Here is a 19,695-nt window from a genome sequence, read left to right on the forward strand (position 1 = left end):
CACTTGCTCTTCTTGCAGGGGATGTGGGTTTGGTTCCCAGCACCCATATAGCAACTAACAACCATCCATAACTCCAGTTTCAGGGAATCCACTATCTTCTTCTGACCTCCAAGGGAACCAGGCATAACCATGATACACAGACATTATTTGAGATAAATGTTTATGCAATAAGAGAAATCTAAAATACAAACATGAGTAGTGTCGGCATGGTGGTATATGCCTTTAACTCCAGCAGAGTTCAATAGATCTCTGTGAGTTTGAGGCCAGTCTGGTCTACATAGTTCAAAAATACAAAATAAAAATTTCAAAGGATTGGCGAGAGAGAGAGAGAGAGAGAGAGAGAGAGAGATTGGTTCATGAGAGGAGAGGGAGAAGTAGTCTTCCCTATGGGGGCTGCCAGGTGGCCAGCGCTGAAATCACTTACATGCAACACTGAACAACTCAGCAGGCTGAATCTGTATATTTGTGTACGTATGCACACACACACACAATTACAGAGGAGGAGGCCTGGATTTGGGGAGAGTGTTGTGTGAGGGGGTGCATAGGGCATAAGAGGATTGGAAGGAAGAAAAGGGAATGGAGGAAAATGATATAACTTTAATTTTGTTCATAATGATGCCAAGTGTGGTGGTGGATGCTTAAATCCAGACCTTTAAAGGGCAGAGGCAGGTTGGTTTTGGAGTTCAGGGCCAATCTGATGTACATAGTGAGTTTCATTTCATCTAGGGCTGCCTAAATGAGACCCTGTCTCAAAAAAGCAAAAATAAAAGCAAACGACAAACAAACAAACAAACAAGAAAACAAAAACTGGTAGGCCTTGCTCATAGGATATGGTTAAGGTGTGGAGGCAAACACATTTAGCCCTGAAAGTCTCCATACAAGGGACATTATACAGATTGAGCATACTTAGGAATGCATGTTTATCCATGTAAGTATAGGCATGCAATAGCAGTGAAAAGAGAGGCCATGAATTCGAAGGAGAGGGTTACATGGGAGGCTTTGGAGGGAGGAAAGGGAAGGGAGAAATATTGTAATTAATTATATTATAATGTAAAAAAAAAAAAAAAAAGGTGCAGGCAGGACAATCATGAGTTCAAGGCCAGCCGGAGCTTTATATTTAGAGGCCGGAGAGAAGGTAAAGCCTGTAAGAGACTATCGAGGTTCAATTTCCTGCACCCACAAGTCGCCCCACAACGTCTGTAACTCCAGTCCCAGGTGATCTGGCCCTCTGTCCTGACTTCCTTGGGCACCACGCACACATGTAGTTTACAGACATAAGTACAATCAAATGACCTATACTCGTTTAGAAAAAAATGTGCTGAATTAATGCCACTGCCTGATTTGGTGTCACCGTCTACACGTGCGGTAAAGTGCCGTGGATTTCTACCAAGACACCAGCAATTGGCACAGATTCAAGGCGTGAATGGACAAATATCCTTGCTCAGCTTAATATAGGGAACTACCAATCCCAGCGGGCTGTGCGCGACGCGTGCGGCCGGGTTGACGCTAGGGGGCGTGGCAACCGAGGGCGGGGTCGCGCTGCGGGGTGCTGGCCCGGCGTCCGCAGGCTGGGCTGAGGGTGGAGGGTTTCTGCTTGAGTCGAGGGCCGCGAGACAGCGCCTTACGATGGAGCGGGCGAAGATGGCGGAGGAGAGCCTGGAGACGGCGGCGGAGCATGAGCGGATCCTGAGGGAGATCGAGAGCACAGACACGGCCTGCATCGGGCCCACGCTCAGGTACCGGGGCGGGGCCGGGTTGGCTGGCGCAGGCCGAGGGCAGCGGCTGGCTGTGCGGAGAGCCGCGGGTGTCCGCCTCTTGGGCGAGGCCTCCGCTGTCTCTGGTCGGCAGCTCTTCAGCTGGGAGCGGGCTCCGGCTCTGCCCGCGGTGGAACTGCCCATCACAGCGCCTCCGAGAGTGTCCTGGCTTTCTCGGTCCTGGGGAAGCGTCCTCCCACCTTTCCTCACCTGAGGGCCCAGCTGATGAGGACGACCCGGCCCCGGTGTAGCCTGCGGACCTTGCCAGCACCTGGACTTGCTCATTCCCAGAGCTTCCAGCTGCACTGCCCGTGGAGCTGTCAGAAAGTACCCGGCCTTTCTCAGCTCAGTTACATTACACTTGTTACACAGAGCGCAAGGCATTGTGGGAATTGATGGACACCTACAGCTATGGAAGCCATTGAGCAGTCACACCGCTGGGGTTCAGTTACTGTTCCCCTGTATCGGTGGAGGCACCGGAGGAGGGGATGACTTATGGAAGGTCGCAGAGGAAGGGAAATGGGTTTCTAGCTCCCAGCTCAGGCTCTCTGTACTTGTCTCTTTTTTTGTCGTGCTGGGGTTGGAACCCCGTCTTGCAGTGTGCCAGGCAAGACCTCTTCAGTTGAACTGTGCCCAGCCTACTGAGTCTTCGCTCCTTCTGTTCTGCCTCAGTTGGGGAGTACCATCTGCTGCACTTGCTGTTGAAAGTTACTCACCAAGCCAATTTTGAACTCCTCCCACCCCACCAGTGCCTCGTGTCCTAGAACTAGTTCCCCCTGGTCCTTTCCTGTTCTCCTTTCTGGTCTCCGTGCATTCCACGTGTTGAAAGTCACCTTACCCTCCCTGTACACTATTGGATCAGTGCTCCTTCCTCCAGAACTCATGACCAATCCTTGCTTACATTTTCGTGGGGAGAGTTGTCCCAGTAAAGAGTGATGGAAGATTGGAGACTTTTACTTTTAGCTTCACTTGCACGGCTTTCTTTCTAGACGCCATTGTTGGTGCCAGACAAGTTTTCTCAGTGTCCTTCCTAGAAAGAACTGTTCTCAGTTTACCTTTGTCCCCTCCCCTCACCCCTCCTCCTTTTTTTTCTTTTTTTTCCAGTGCTGAGGATTGAACCCAGGGTCTCTGGGTTCAATGCCACACAATGCTTTGTTACTCAGATGAAACCTAGTCCCCATCACTCCCAAGGTGATTTTTTAGCACCCTCCGCCCTTTTTCTGTTTCAGTTCTTTCACACAGTTTCCTCCCCTCTTTGTATCATGACCATGACCATGGTCATGCTCCTGCCATTTTTATTTTCTTGTGTTGTGAAAGGCTAGTGATTTTCATTTCATAATCCTGTATAAAAGCCCAGTGTTACTCACTAATATTCTCCTAAATGTGTTTTAGTGGCTATTACTGTTTGGCTTTCAATAACTAAAGTGTTGTTAGAGTGACTGAAAATGTTAAGAAACTTGGCTGGTAGCCTGGCTCAGTGGCTAATCCCAGCACTTGGGGAGGCAGAGGTAGGTGGATCTCTATGAGTTGGAGGCCAGCCTGGTCTACAAAGTGAGTCTAGGACAGCCAGGGCTACACAGAGAAATCCTCTCTCAACAAACTAAAGGGGGGAAGGGGAAGGAACTTGGCTTGCTGGATTGAGGATTTGTGATCAGCAGAGTTAGGAAAGATTCCTTACCATCATGTTGTCTTTGAGTTGCTTGTGGTTTTTCAGTTGCTGTTGTTTCATGTAATAAATGACTTTGAGTATCATAATTTTAGATTACTGTGATTTAGTATGTTAATCCTTAGTGAAATATTAGTACATTTTATTTTTATTTTTTGGAGGGGAGACATAGTTTCCTGTATCTCAGGCTCTCCTCATACTTGTTGTCTAGCTGAGAATGTCCTGAACTTCTGGTCTTCATCATACCCACACTTCCTAAGAGCCGGGATTACAGTCTAGCACCACTATGCTTAGTTTATGTCATGCTAGTGATTGAACATTGAACAGGCTTGCTGCTTGGTAGGTGAGCATCTGACTAACTGAGCTATATGTCCAGCACCAGTAGTATGTATTTGTGTAAATTTAATTTTGGTGTTTAATTTTCTTGGCTTTAGTAATGCATTCATTATAATTTAAACACTTTAGCCATTCTCCTCAAATTTTCTCATTTTTCTTCTGGTTCTGTGGGAGTACATGAATTAAGAAGTCTTACTTTATAGTGACATTGTTGACAACAATAAAATAATATCTAGTAGCTAATACAGGACTCTATCAGTTTTAGTTGCTTTTCCTTGCTATATTGTGAGAGGTTTTGGATTAAAAATTTAACATTCATGAATGTATGTGTATATATATACCCCCCCCACATGTATATATATATATATGCATATATAAACACACGTTTGTGTACACACACACACACACACAAGCTGATGCAATAGCACACTGTGGAGGTCAGAGGACAATTTATAGACAGGTTCTCTTCTTCTGCCATGTGTGTTCAGAGGATTGCTATCAGGTTGCTTGGCTTGGCAACAAGTGCCTGTACCTGCTGAACCAGAGACATTCTGTCTCTGGCCCAGAGATTTGGATTATTTGTTTATTTGGGTCTGTGAGATGTGTTCTCTCATTATGTGGCTCTGGCTGCTCTAGAACTTACCAGGCTGTTCTTGAACTCACAGAGACCTTCCTGCCTTTGCCTCTCTCGCTGGGATTAAAGGTGTTTACCAACCATACTTGGTGGAGAACTTCTTTTTTTAAATTTTTATTTATTAAATACTCTGCCTGTGTGTGTGCCTGCACACCAGAACAGGGCATCAGATCTCATCTCATTATAGATGGTTGTGAGCCAGCATGTAGTTGCTGGGAATTGAACTCAAGACCTTTAGAAGAGCAGACAGTGCTCTTAACCTCTGGGCCATCTCTCCAGCCCAAGAACTTCTTAAGGCTGTCACATAGAGAAACAGCTACACTTAAATCCATGTCTGAAGAGAGTCCGCTGTTCGTGGAGGTCATCCTCTTCAGTACAGCAGTGAACAAGGAAGGGAACACCTGCTTGGCTAGGCATATAAGCCCAGGTCAACCCTGGTGATCAATGGGCTACAGATGTCACAACCAGATTACCCTCATGTCCCAAGTACTAACATTCTGACAGTTATGAACAGTAACTCAATGTTTTCAAATCCCATGTCTTTATTTCTACTCTTATTTATCAGATTATTTAACCAATAGTAGTCATTTTCTTATTTTGATGGATGGGTCAGAGCATTTAGCTTTCACTCTAATTGTATTTGAAGTTTTGCTCTCAATTTCTTCTTTCTTTTTCTCTCTCTCTCTCTTTCTCTTTCTCTTTCTTTCTTTCTTTCTTTCTCACTTTCTCTCTTTCTCTCTCTCTCTCTTTCTTTCTTGGTTTTTGGAGACAGGGTCTCTCTGTGTAGCATTGGTTGTCTTGGAACTCACTCTGTAGACCAGGTGTTCCTGGAGCTTTTACGTTTTTCTTTTGTTGTTGTTTTGTTTTGTTTTGATACAGGGTCTCTGTAGTCTCGGCTGTCCTGGCGTTGCCTTGTAGACCATGGTTGGTGCCCTTGAACTCACAGTGATCCGTCTGCCTCTGCCTCCTGAGTGCTGGGGTTTCACTACCACACTGGCGCTTTAACATTTTTAACTTGAATAATGAAATACTTGGCTATTTAACAAGTATCGTGTAGTTGGGTGTGGTGGCTCATGCCTGTATCCTGGCACTTAGATGGTGGAGGCAGGAAGGTAGGGAGCTCAGGCTTACCCTTGGCTGCATAGCCAAGTTCAGGACCATTCTGGAGTATATGAGACCCTGCCTTAAAACAGTAGCTTCACTGAGATAGAATTCATATCACATTGGGTCCACATATTGTTTAAAGTGTGTAACTGAATGACTTGCGGCATATTCATATTTGCAACAGTCCCCATCGTCTAATTTAGAGCTGTTTCCCAAGAAACCAAATATTCTGTAAGAGTCACTTTTCATTTTCTTCCTCTCCTTCATACCATTCTCATTTTCCTTTACTTTTGTTGTTCAAGGCTGTCCTTGAACTTATTATATGTATAGCCTAGGATGACTTTGAATTCCAGATCTTTTTGTCTCCACCTCCTCAATGCTGGGATTACAGGCGTTCCCCACCATACCTAGCTTCCTACTTGCTTTCTTTATGGGTTTGGCTGCTTTAGACATCTGAACATTTAGTGTAAATGGACTATACGAGAAATTTTTTTTGTTGCTCCTATGGTAATGTTTTCAGGGTTCATCCATATGGATGTGTGTTTGTATTTCATTTCTTTATTGCTGAATAATACTCCATTTTATGGGTATATTTGTATCACATTTCATTTGTCCATTCAGTTGGTGCATGTTTTGATCATTTCCATTTGAATTTGTTAGGAACAGTGTGCTACATCCTGTTTTTTGTATGGACATGTTTTCATTTCTGGGTATCCGCCAAGCAGTTGGAGTCATTGTGTTGCTTCCCCAAGGCAGCTGCAGCGTGTTCCAGATGTCAGTGGTGTAAGTGCGGTTTGGCTGTCTGCTTGACTGACAGCTCTTTTGCTGAAGGAACTAGAGCAAGGGAGATTGTAGCAGCTGCCAATTAGGAAGTCAGATTGCCCTATTCTCCAAGATTTTCACTTATACAAAAATTAGACATTAGAAGGATGTTTCATTTTTATCTTTGAGACAAGGTCTTTGGTAGCCTAGGCTGGCTTCAAAATTGCCATATAACTGAGGCTACCGTTGAATTGCTATATACTCCTGCCTCTAACTCCCTTGAGTAAGAACCAAAAGAATCTGTCATTAATACCAATAATGATTTTAACAGTTTCATAGTGTTTTACAGTTAGAGCAGCTGGCCAGCCAGAGGCATTCCTGTTGTCAATTTTAATAGGAAAGAAGTATATGAAAGCCTTTTAGTAGATTCTGATAAAGTCTATCCTTGGCAGTCATTGAAGGAAAAAAAAATCACTCATTAGAAATTCTTTTTGTAATAGTAACTTTTACTAGTAACCTTTTATATTTCAATTATAATGATTGAAATGATGATTATTATTACACATGTATGATACATGTGGGGTGCCTGCATGCCATGGAGTATTTTTGTGTGTGTGATGTGTGTTGGGGTGCATTTGTGCTATGGAGCTTGGTTGGAGGTCAGGGGCAGCTTTGTGGAGTTAGTTCTCCTTCTAATTCCAGACACTGGTCTCGGACCATCAGGCTTCAGCAAGTGCTCTTAATTCCCCCCAAAGCCATCTTGCCCATGTGCTTAAAAATATTTTTAAAATTATGTTTTATCTATTTATTTGTTTGTGTGTTTGTGTGCCACAGTGCATGTAGGTGTATGAAGATCAGAGGATGACTTGAGTTAGTCAGTTCTCTCTCTCTGTCAAGTGGGTCCCGAGGATTGAACTCTAGTTATCAGGCTTGGTAGCAAGTGTCTTCAAAACCTATTGAGCCATCTCACTGCCCCTGAGAATTTTATTTTTTATTTTTATGTGTATGTCTGTGCTGTATCATGTGTTTGGCCTGTGGAAGTCAGAAGAGTATGTCATCTCCCCTGGAGATGGAGTTACAGTGTGTTGTTAGTGGATGCTTAGAATTGAACCCCATTTCTCTGGAAGAGAAGTCAGTGTTCTTAACGACTAGGCCATCTTTCCAGTTTTTCCCCAATTTTCTACATAGGTCTCATAGTTTCAGCTGGCTATGTGAACTCAGTGTGTAACTGAGGATGACCTTGAACTGCTGTTTATACTGTCTTCATCCCAAAAGACTGGAATTAAAAATCATGTTTCACCCACCATGCCTGGGTTATTTTTGGCTCTGAGTTTAAGACCAGAAAAATTGTTTTTTTCTACAAGTCCCTGACCAAGAAGGCTCTGTATGATGTTACTATATTTCCATAGAGTAGATTGAGCAATATATTCTGAGTAAGTAAGTTTTCAGTGGTTGGCTTTGGTGAAAGCATATAGTGTAACTAGTATCTTAGTTACCATTCTGTCGCTTTAAAGAGGCATCATGACCAAGGCAACTTTTATAAAAGAAAACATTTAACTGGGTGCTTGCCTACAGTTTCAGAGGGTTAGTCCATTATCATCATGGTAGGAAGTGTGACAGTTTGTAAGCAGGCATGGTGCTGGAGAAGGAGCTGAGAGCTTTACATCCTGATCTGTAGGCTACAGGCAGAGAGAGCCTTTTAAAATCTCAAAGCCCACCCCAGTGACTTACCTCCTAATAAGGCCACATCTTCTAATCCTTCTAAACAGTTCATCAGTTGGGAACTAGGTATGCAAATATATGAGCCTATGGTGGGGGATATTCACGACCAAAATCAGTGTGCAGTTTGTAAAAGCAATAGATCACTTCCTTAGTGTAGCGTGTGTGCAATATCATGGTTTCGAATCTGGATGAATGTATGCACTGTGTGTGTGTGTGTGTGTGTGTGTGAGTATGTATATTGGTTTTGAGTAAGTATATAGCTAAACTTGTTGCTAAGAAGTGAGTATCAATATATTTTTATATAATTATATAATTACATACATGCATTATATAATTATATACAATTATATAATTGTCTGCCCCTTCTTATGGAATGTATCACTTTCATGTTTTCTTGGTTAAGTATAGAGTGATGCATATTTAAAAAGTAACCAGCTATGAGTGTATTTTGTGAGTTTGAAGAATCTGAATAACCTATTTTATGTCTCTAAAAGAAGTAAACTGAGTGGTGGATCACACTTGTGATCCCAGCATGGAGAATCTTGAGTTCCATGATTGGGCTATAAACTGAATGAGAGATAGTTCCACAGAAAGGGCCATGGTTCTTTTCATTTGGGTATGCTCTAGAGTGGAAATAAATGCCACCAGTGCCATAATAATTTTGTTTAAAATAATTCATAATTTGAGGTTGAAAGAAGCTAATCCACTTTTACCATTTGAAACTTTGCCAATCAAAAGAGTAATCATAGACATTATATGTTAAGATATGTAAATCAGTGCTTGTTTCGGCAGCACATATACTAAAATTGGAGAAATGTGGAGAAGATTAGCATGGTCCCTGCTCAAGTATGGTACACAGATTGGTGAAGCATTCTGTATTTTTTTTTTTTTTTGAGATGTAAGTGAATAACTAAGTAAATTAAAAAATATGGAAAAAAAGATGTAGTTTAGAAAATCTGCTGCTGGACCTTTTTTTTTAACTTAAGGAAGTTTTTAAACTTGGGCTATCTGGAACTTACCATGTTTTAGAGAGAAGATTTTAAAACTTCAGATGTTCATTTCCAGTGAGTGAGTGCTAAGTTTAAGCATGTAATATACACTTGCACAGCTAATTCAGAGCTTTAAAATGCATGCTACCCGCTGAGACGTCCAAGTGCCCTGGAGCCCAATGTTTGCCTCAGTGCTATTTGTTTTGTTTTTTGAGAAAGGCTTTCACTATATAGTCCTGGCTATCTAGGAACTCACTGTGTAGACCAAGGTGGCCTTGAACTCACAGATCTGCCTCCTGAGTCCTGGTATTAAAGGCATGGGATCAAACACCCGGCTTCATTTTTTTTTTTTTTAATGATACATATGGAGTTAGGACTCTGTTAAAGTGCTACTGTGGTTTGAAAACAGATTGATTATGCAAAAGCAAAACCATTATTAATAGCCACAAACAGTTCTAACTAAGCATTTGAGTATTTATGTATTTAGCCCTTGCTGCCAGGGCCAGTTCCACTAGCTGTCCAGGCAAGGTGTGGGACCACTCTCCCCAGTGCTATAGCCATTGAGGGTCAGGACCAGCTCTCCTGCTCTTGGGGCCAGCTCTCTGTCACTGTACAGGTAAGGGGTGGAGCCAGTTCTGCTTAGTCCTTGAGCATCAACTTGGCCCCAGGCAGCAGTCCATACCAGGGATGTCCACATGTCCTTTGGTGGTAACATGGCCCACTGACTTTGCCACGGCCCCTGCTGCTGCAGGGCCACAGACCCAGGCATGGCCCTTGGTGTCATCCATCACCATTGCCTTAGGTGGTAGTGAAGGCTGCTCATATCAGGCTGTTCTCTATTACTCTCTTGTCTCCAGTTCTGCCTCTCTTTACAGTGCACCAACCATTCTGCTTCTCTTTCCCATTTCTCCATCACATACTAGCTCATGATAGTGTTACCTGTGCCACATCAGCTATGACATCTATTTTTGAAAGGTAGTATAAATTGTTTGTTCAACCCAAAGATTTCAAAGCAAATACATCCCTGGCTAAAGTTAAACACAGCACAGAAAAACCGTAATTCAACCCAGAGTTGTCATGGTTTAATCACCACTACAAACAACCAGAGAGATTAGCCAGTGATGAGAAATATGAGAAATAAACCCAGCAGGACATGTCAAGTCAATTGTGGGTCATCATTTTGCAGGTACTGCTCTTCTTGGGCTAGGATGCAGTTCTGGGAGTCACAGTAACTTACAAAGTGGTTGCCTTTCTCAAAGGAAGAAGGCGTAGATCCACTGGCATTTCTGTTTGTTTCTGGCTTTGTTGGTGGACAGTGTAATTCACCAGTTTTCAAGGAGCAAGAACAGCAATGCCTTCAGGTCTACAGTTCTGCCTTTCTTCAGAGCACACAAACCACTTGACTTCTTTACCTCTCTTCCATCTCATCACCACTAGTTTGCTTCTTTCTCTTTTGTCACTCCACCACCTACTTGTTTGCTTCCATTGTTCCTGGCCCAGCAAAGGCTGGGTTACTCTTTTGTTTTATATATAGATCAAGATTTCTTTCATTCAGATGCTCTACCACTAACCTGTCTACTACGTGTTTTATTGAAGATGAGCAGAATTGTTTTTTCCTGAAAGATGGAGTTTTCAAGTATAAGTGCCTATATAGATGTGTGACTAGTGCTGAATCAGAAAGTGGGTTCTTTTCAGTAGTTAAATGAAAAAAAAAATGCATTATCACTAATCATCAGAGAGAAGAAATCAAAACTGCAATGAGATATATTTTTACCTCATACCTGTTCAGATGGTCATGAAAAAGAGGTGGGAGGTGGAGGCAGAGGCAGGAGAACCAGGAGTTCAAGGGCAGCCTTGGCTACTTAGTGAGCTCAAGATCAGCCTGCACTATACAAGTCCATGTCTTAAAACAAAACAAAACAGAACAAAACAAAACAATAAGATAAGATAATGACAATCTCTACAGACTGCTGGTGGAATTGTGCCTTGGTACAGCCATTATGGAAAACAGTGTGGAGATTTTTCAAAAAAGTAAAAGTAGAACCAACAGGATTCAGCAATAGGTGAAGATAACGGGGTGTTTACAAGCATGCATGTGTATGTTCAGTGGAAGACCACTCATACTTATTGAAGGGAACCCTGTCATTCTGACAACATGACCTAATCTGGAAGACTTACTAAATGAAACAAACCTAGAACAGAAAGACAAATACTGCATGTTCTAACTCATACATACAGTCTCAAAAAGTTGAACACAGAGACAGAGGCTAGAATGGTGGTTGTCAGAGGCTGCCTGGGGAGGGGATAAGGAGATTTTGGTTACGGGGTACAAAGTTTCAGTTAGTCTGAGTCTGTTCTAGAGGTCTATTATGCAACATGACTACTATAAAAGATAATGCAGCTCTTCAGAATGGTCCAGTGATTGATGTACCATCACAGGCTTTTCTACAAACACCCCCTAACAAAGTTAGTTGGTAATAGAATTGAATAGAATACCCTTTGTAATGGAATTGTTTACTCTCATACCAAAAAGGTTGAGAAAACACCAGAATCCACATGTGCTTTGAGGGGTTTGTGCTGTGAGACCCCAGTCTTCATGAGAACATCTAAAACAGAAGAACAGTTCAGTAGGGCCTGTGGTGAATCTATGTATGCTACATGCATTCATGACAGGATTCAGCATGCTTTCCCTATTGAAGATCAGAAATCACTGTGAAAGTATTGTAGCTCAGAATTAGAAAGCTAAATAACAATAAAGCCTTTTTAAGGAATAAGGAAAATCTATACTTGAAACTTATAATAAAAAGTGTTAAGTATGTGAGTGATGGCTGTTTACCTTGACTTAGTCATTTTATAATGTTTAGCTACATCAAGACACTTTCACTGTAAATTTATCTGTCAGTTATACTTTAATAAAGCCAAGGAAATTGAAAAAATTAAAAGCTTGTATTATCATCATTAGAAAAAAGGAGACAGTGGCTTCAAATTCTGGCAGATTACCAGGGTGGGAAAATTAAGCCGTTAGTGTTTTACTGTATATCAGCCGTCATCGCTTCCATTATCAAAGTCATGTTTTGGACGTCATGTCCTAGAATCTGCCCTTGTTATAGGGTTATTAAAGCAAGCCAGGGCTTTATTATTAAAGTTAATTTTGAAAAAATATCTCATGGGTTACCTTTGCATTTTTTTTAAAAACTATATTCTACCCTTACTATATAAGCTTGGTAAGGAATTTTATTTTTGCCACCTCCTAGTAAACTGAGTCCTAGAATCTCAGTTTTCCTGCTGTTCAAATTAGTTTCAAGTTATAAATGTTTATTGATAGGAGAGAAATTTGTCAGGGTGTTTGTGACAGGCTGCTGGAAAGATTTGGGATTTTCTTAATTGTCTAACAACAACCATGCAAGGAAGTGGTGTCTGGCCTGGCTCTTCAGTGTCAGTTAAGAGCTGGCTGAGGCTATAGCTCACTTGATAAGAGTATTTGCCTAACATGCACAGTGCTCTGGGTTCAGTTTCCAGCATCACATTTAAAATCACACGAGGCGATATGTTCTTGTGATTCCAGCACCCTGGTGGGGGAGGCAGGAGAAATTTAAGCTCATCCTTGGCTACTTTAGACACAGCCTCAAAGGAAACAAACAAATAAAAAGTATCAAGGGGGATTTGCAGAATCCCTGTTGTTGGATCCTTGAGTAGATTAGGTTCTGTGCCTCAAAGAGGCAGGACACTTACTTCCTTGTGGCTCTGGGAAGAACTGTATTAGACTTTGTCTATAGCAGTGAGCAACATAATGTAAACATAGTCATACCTATTAAATGAAAAATTGAAAAGTCCCTCAGAAACACTGAAGATAATCTGTAGGAAATTCTCATGCTATTTTGATTTTCTTATTAACTAAAACCAGTCATTAAAACAATAGCATTTCTTTGATGTACAGCCAGAGGGACTTAGCCCAGAGCCTCTAGAATCTGAGACAAGTGCTCTGTTGCTGAGCTCCAGCCCCAGGTTCAGTTTTAAGTATGGTGGCTTTGAATAGCTGTGCAGATTGTACAGTGCACAGGTCACCTTTCTAGGGTCATGCTATTTCTAGTTTATGTAATGTAGATTTTTATACCCACTAAAACAGTTCTACAATAAGCACAGTCAAGGATCTTAAAGATGATTAAGGGCAAGTATAGACCCTGTTTTAAAATTTAAGTATTTAAACATGTTATAAGCCAAGCATGACTGCACACAGGAGGTAGAACACCCATTCTGGGCTACAGAGATCCTGTTCAAAAAGGAAAGAAAAATAAACAAATGCCACAAATAAATAAAACAACCAAAACAACCACCAAATTTGTTAGACTGTAAAGGAGAGCTGAGGAAATAAGTCAGTGATAGATCACTTGCTGGGACAGAAGGCCACACTAAAGTGCATGTTCACAGACTGGACATTTTTCTTCAGTTTCGGGGTAGAGCCTCGACTGTACACATATTAGCTAAGAACTTAGCTTCATCCCCAGACTAGAGAACTATATTTTATAGATTTGTTTATTTTTGTTGTACGTGTATGAGTGTTTTACCTTCATATATGTTCTGGGTGCAGTGTCCAAAGGCCAGAAGAGGTCATTGGAGCCGCTGGAAGTGGAGTGATGGTTGTTAGCACCCAAGCCCTGGAAAAGCACTATGTGCTCTTAACCCCTGAGTCATCTCCCCAGCCTCTAAGAAAAGATGTTTTAATTGAATTTTCTGTGTTTAGTGTGTTTAGCTTGTTCACAGGTTAGCAACTCCAAAGCTTTGGGAATGATACACTTGCTATCTTGACGTGACAATGCTTGGATCCAGTTAACAGTTCCATTGTGCGTTGAATAATCTCCCCCCCCCCCTTTGTCAGAGATTTGGGTATTGCTCACTGATTCTATCATTGTACGGTCAGCTGGGTTTTTAAGTTTGTTAGTGTTCAGAGTTTTCTGCAGGTTGCCTTGAGTAGCACCAGGTTTTGATAACTTGTACCATTTGGAGATGTTTCTATAATTAGGTTGAGAATTTTATTTGTTCTTTTTGATTTGTATAAGGTGAGGCTGCTATTTTATTTATGATATTTTAAATATTTATCTCTTTGTTTTGTTTTGTTTTGGTTTTAGAGTCAGGCTTTCATTTATGTTCCACTACCAATACCAAGAGGAGTTTAATGTGCCCTTTCTCTTCCATGATGCAGTGCATCCACCTGTTGTGCTGATCTAGGCTTTTTGTGTGCCACTAGCCACTTTGCTGGGGAACTCACTCTCTCTCTCATCTATCTATCTATCTATCTATCTATCTATCTATCTATCTATCTATCTATCTATCTATCATCTGTCTAATCTATGTGTTTGGTGTTCACAGAAGCCAGTAGAGGGATCAGCTCCTTTGGACCTGGAGTTATAGACAGTTGTGAGTTTCTCTGGGTTCTGGGAATCAAACATGGTTCTTCTGTAAGAGCAGCAAGAGCTCTTAACTGCTGAGACATCTGTTCAGCACTCTGTATTCGCTTTTAATAATCTCTTTTCTCTCTTCAGTATTCATTTACTTTAAAACTGAATAGTTATTTTACACAGTATGAACTGGATCAAATGTTGAATCACAGAGGATAGGCTTACCACAACAGAACCTATATGTTTTTTAAAAAAACAAACTATTTACAAAAGCATTATTTTGGTTAATACTTGTCTACATAAACTGAATATCCCATCTCCAGTGTTAATTTTTTTAATCCTATGTCCACTCCCAGTAGGAACAAACTTGACCACAGAAATAATTATACAACTAATTTTGTTTCCTATATTTCTTGTGTTTTATGAATAGTTTTGTTCCTTTAAATTAGAACATCTGACATTAGGGAAAATTATATGCACATCACTTTTCATAGACTGTGCTTGTACTGCCAAGGATGTTTCTAATAAACTATGCTTTCCTAATTCTGTCTTTATATTCTTTGAGACTGACATTAATTGACACACTAGATATTTCATAAATGTCGTGAGCCAAAAATGTGAATGGAAAAAACACTGTTAAGCAGAGTAAAAGTAAATATAACCATTTTATAATCTTCAAATTTAATCATCTAGATAACTGCAAGCCTGAAAGATGAGAATTAATTTTGTGTAACTTCACAGCAAATAAAAATTATACCCAGGTTTTACAATTCTTTTTGTTTATTTGTTTGAGACAGGATTTCTTTCTGTAGCCTTGGTTGTCATGGAACTTACTCTGTACATCAGACTGTCCTTGAACTTACAGAGATCCACCTGCCTCTGCCTTCCACATTCTGGGATCAAAGTCATGTTTCACTACCACCTGGTCAGTTTTACAGTTCTTAAGCTTTATCATAAACTCATGTTCACTTTGCCCAAAGTAAGATTGAAATAAGCATAGTATAAACTGGAGTGCTTTTTTATATTAAAAAAAGGTTTATTTATTTTATTTGTATGTACATATGTTTGAGTATGTATATCAGGTATGTGCTGGTGCCTTTTTTGGGGTGAGAAGAGGTCAGATACTCTGGAGTTAGAATTGCAGGTAGTTGTGAGCTTCAGGATGGGGCTACAGGGAACTGAACCCAGGTCCTCTAATGTAGTATTCAATGCCAAGCTATCTTTTCAGCCCCTTGAGTCATTAAAACAAAACAAAACAAAACAAAGCAAAAGAAATAAAAAAGGCTAACCTCTGATTTTTAGTATGTTGGCAATAACCTAAGACTAGACTTTTAGATTTTACATTTATTTATTTGTGTGTGGTGTGTGTTTGTATGTCAGTGGCATATATGTATAGGTTAGAGGACAGTTTGTGGGAGCCAGTTCTCTCCTATCATTTGAGCTATAGGGATCAAGTCTAGGTTATCGGGTGACAAGTGTTTTTACTTGCTGAGCATTTTACTGGCCCAGGACTTGAGCATTTTAATCACTAGTTGTTTTAGTTACTTTTCTATTGCTTTGAAGAGACACCATGACCAAGGTAACTTAAAATGTAAGCATTTAATTGGAGGCTTGCTTACAGTTTCACGGGGTTAGTCCATGACAGTGACTATGGCATCTCCAACATCTTTGGGTCTTCATGGCAATCCAGGCTTCATGTTCTCAGCCTGCATGCAGGGACTCCCTTGCCATCTGGGCTTTATTTATTTATTTATTTATTTAACTAAAGAGGAAGATTCCACAACCCCCTTTCCTGTATTCTTCTGAACTCTAAAGGCAGAAACACTGGCTAAGTGTTCTGCCAAGTACTGGTATATATTTGGGATGGAATATGGCCCTCTTCTTGAATTACACTTGCATAACCTTTGATCGCTTGTTGCTTTTCTTTCTGGAACAAGCTTAACTTTATTTTTCTGTAATGGATTCCCTAGGGATTTTCTTTTTACGAATTGAAAGGTTAGTTAGCTAGGTGAGGTCTTGCCCTTGTTCTTCATTCCGTTTTTCTTCATACATTCAATTCCCTGCTGTTCTTTTTCTTTTGAAATTGTACATTTTGTGTTTCTTTTTGCCTGGCTTGCACTTTTTCATTGTAGATCTGCATTAAGAGTGATCACTAATAACCACAGGACACAGTTACTACTAGGCTATCTTAAAATCTCTGCCAATGATATTGGTTCAGAATTCCACAGTTTAGCCTCAGGCAGATTCTTAGGACACATTCTTTGCCAAAGCATCACAAGAATTGTCTCTATCCCAGTTGCTAATATTGTTTCCCTCTTAACCCTGTTGGGCCAGACCTCCATAGTCTACATTGTTCTCAGCACTCCTGTCTTCCAAGCTCGGACGGTGTTCTTACAGCTTTAAAGCATTCAGCCACTTCCCTAATGCAGAGTTCCCAAGTCAGCATCACTCCAACAAGCAGCATGGCCAAGACTGTTACAGTAATACCCCATTCCTAGTACAAATTTCTATTTTAGTTACCTTTATGTTGTAAAGAGATACCATGATGAAGGCAACTTTAAAGGAAAACATCGAATTGGAGGCTTGCTTTAAGTACATGACCATTATGGTAGGGGTCATGGCATCAGACAGGACTGGGTTTCTGAGACCTCAAGTCTGCTTCCAGTGACACACCTTATTAATCCCACTGGTTGAGAATCAGACTATTACTACAATTTAAAGCCAAATATGAAGCAAGCTCTAATTAAATACTGGCCAGGTTGATGAAATTTCTGGTCAGGTCCATCTCTGAGTTTCCAGAAAATGGCCTCGAGTCATATTTTGCAGGGGCTTAAAAAGGCAAAACCCATAATTTACCGAATTTCAGTGGACAATCAGGGGCAAGCATACATCCTCATGTATTTCCTGCCTGAGTACCTCCAGTCAGTAGTAAGCATACATCCTGACATATTTTCTGTCCATGTACCACCTGCTCACATGTGATCAAGCACATGCAGTGTAGTTGGGTCAAACAAACTTGTTTAGGGGAGTGAAAGCTTGTGGCTTGTTGTCTCCTGTAAACAATAGCATTTGAGGAAGCCTCTGTGCTCGGGCAAGGTGCTTATGTGGAACAGGCATTTCTGTTTCCTGGCTCTTAGTCCCAGTGATCAAAACCTAAAACGTCACTTTGGCTCTCACAGCCTCCTCCAACAAAGCTACATCTCCTAATCCTTCCCAAATAATTCCACCAACTAGGGACCAAGCATTCAAATATGGCGGCCCATTCTCTTTTAAACCACCACATTAATCAAAATACAATTTTGTGACCTAAATTGTTCAGTGTCATATAATTAAGAAACAACAAGTCAGGTTCAGAGACTTGGAGAAAAAATGATCACATAGCTTACTTTTTCTCATTGCCTTGGGTTTCTACAAATCATAGTGCATTTCATTATTTCAGCAAGTAAAAAGTAAAAAAAAAATATTATCACGTACATTTTTGTTGTTGTTGTTTTGATTTGACTTAGGTCTTTGTGTTTGTTTGAGGCAGACTGGCCTTGAATTCCATATGTATATGAGGATGACTGAACTTTTGATATTCCTATTTTCTACCTCCAGAGTGCTGGGATTACATGATCTGACACTGCTGATTTATTTGGGAATCAAACTCAGGGCTTCATGTATGCTAGGTGTAGCTCTATGCTAACTAAACTACATTCCAGCTTCTGTTTTGGTTTGTTTAAAGATAGGGTCTCACTGTAGTCCATAAAGGATTAGAATTCACTGTGGAGCCCAAACTGTTCTCAAAGTCAAAGCAATACTCCTGGCCAGCCTCCTGAGTGCTGAGATTACAGGTTTGAGTCAGCACACCCAGATCTAGTTTCAGTTTTAAAGACTGGGCCACAAATAGAGAACACAGGTAAGGTTGCATGTGTTTATTTATGAAAACATGAGGTTTGTTTTGTTTTGTTTTTCTTTGATGGCATGTATCTTAGTAGAGCTGGGTGTGGCTTGTAATCCCAGCACTTGAGAAGTTTAGTCTGGAGAATCAGAAATTCAAGGCCATCCTTGACTACACAGTAAGCATGAACATTGTGTGCTTTGGGAAGACTGATGGTGTTTGTTTTCTCCTTCCATCTTTATGTCAGTTACAAAGATCAAACTCAGTTAGTTGTCAGGCTGTTGTGGCAAATATCTTTACCTGTTGAGCCCTCTTGTTAGCCATCTCTTATATTTTCATTATTATTATTATTTTTCCTCACACTGGACTAAGAAATAGAGTTCATCCCCTTTTCTGAAGAAACAGAGCCTTGTTTTTAGGGGCAGGGCCTGGGGATGTTTGCAGGTGGAGTATGGAGGGATGTTTTACACACACACACACACACACACACACACACTTCTTCTTCTCTGTCTTCTCTTCAGAAAATTGTCCTTGCTGAGGAAACTATATGCCAATGCTGCCTTGTTAATATTTGTGAGGATAGGCCGAGAAAATGGTGGCGATGTCAGAGTTGCCCACTGGTCCCAGGCTTGGGATCCAGTATGGTGTTTTCCAGAAGTTCTTTTTACAATTCTGCTTCATTTTTAGAGTGCCCTTCGGGGAGGGGTTCCCTCAGGAGCGTAATGCTCTCTGGACTTCTCCTGAGGAGGATTCATATGTTTATTGTTTACCTGTTTGTTTTTCAGTTTTCCTGAGGTCTGTATTTGAACTTGATAGTCCCGGCTGGCCTGGGACTCAGGATCCTTTTCCCTCGGCCTTTCAAGTGCTGGGACTGTAAGCATGTGCCATTAGTGTCTAGCTCTGAGAAGCGCTCTAGCTTGAGATGTGTTTGTACAGCATTGACTTTGGCCCGTGGGAAGTGCGCTTTAGTGCACCTTTTACCCTCTTGGTACATTGTCTCCTTACTCATGGGGGATCCTCTGAGGGTGAGTGAAATTGGTGAGGCTGAAGACTGAGTCAGTGGAGCCGAGAGGGGATGCCAGGAGAGCTCTTCCTCCAAACTGTGCCTGCCTATTGATGCAGAGTGCCAGGGAGAGGGCATGTGTGCCAGCAGTATACTGAGACATGTTGGGTAGGAATGTGGTGTTTTTCCTTTCACATTCAAGACTGCTGGTGAAGCAGAAACCTAGCAGTCCCCTAACCTTTGAGTTCTCTTCCAAAGAGAAGAGATTTTAGAGATTAAAATCCATCTCTAAACGCAGTATTGTGTGTAATTCTTATTTTAGTGTTTCTCCATTGTGTCAGAATCATCCTCAATGATATAAAATTTTGTGCCTTAGACCTTTGCCTTTTTGCTAGAGAAGCGCTGATGTTGCCCTACGGGGCTGATAGGTTTTTAGAAAGTACATGGAT

At 41.1% G+C, this 19,695-nt stretch overlaps 1 protein-coding gene and 1 non-coding gene across 6 annotated transcripts in view; both read left to right on the forward strand.

Annotated features, from left to right (window-relative positions):
• The first annotated feature begins 1,511 nt into the window (after positions 1-1,511).
• The window catches only part of Exoc6b (exocyst complex component 6B), a 436,866-nt gene continuing 418,682 nt past the window's right edge, over positions 1,512-19,695 (forward strand). For 2 of the 5 annotated variants that reach the window (XM_060383428.1, XM_060383429.1), the window contains exon 1: positions 1,513-1,736. In XM_060383428.1, the coding sequence (XP_060239411.1) occupies positions 1,627-1,736 (110 nt within the window). In that variant the 5' untranslated portion in view covers positions 1,513-1,626. Of the gene's footprint in view, positions 1,737-19,695 lie in introns of all 5 variants that reach the window. The other 3 variants (XM_060383430.1, XM_060383432.1, XM_060383431.1) reach the window with 3 other exon arrangements.
• Positions 8,755-8,861, forward strand: LOC132654396 (U6 spliceosomal RNA). The gene has a single exon (XR_009592050.1). It is a non-coding gene; the product is annotated as a U6 spliceosomal RNA (small nuclear RNA).

Source organism: Meriones unguiculatus, chromosome 5, assembly GCF_030254825.1.
Source record: "Meriones unguiculatus strain TT.TT164.6M chromosome 5, Bangor_MerUng_6.1, whole genome shotgun sequence".
NCBI classification, from domain to species: domain Eukaryota; kingdom Metazoa; phylum Chordata; class Mammalia; order Rodentia; family Muridae; genus Meriones; species Meriones unguiculatus.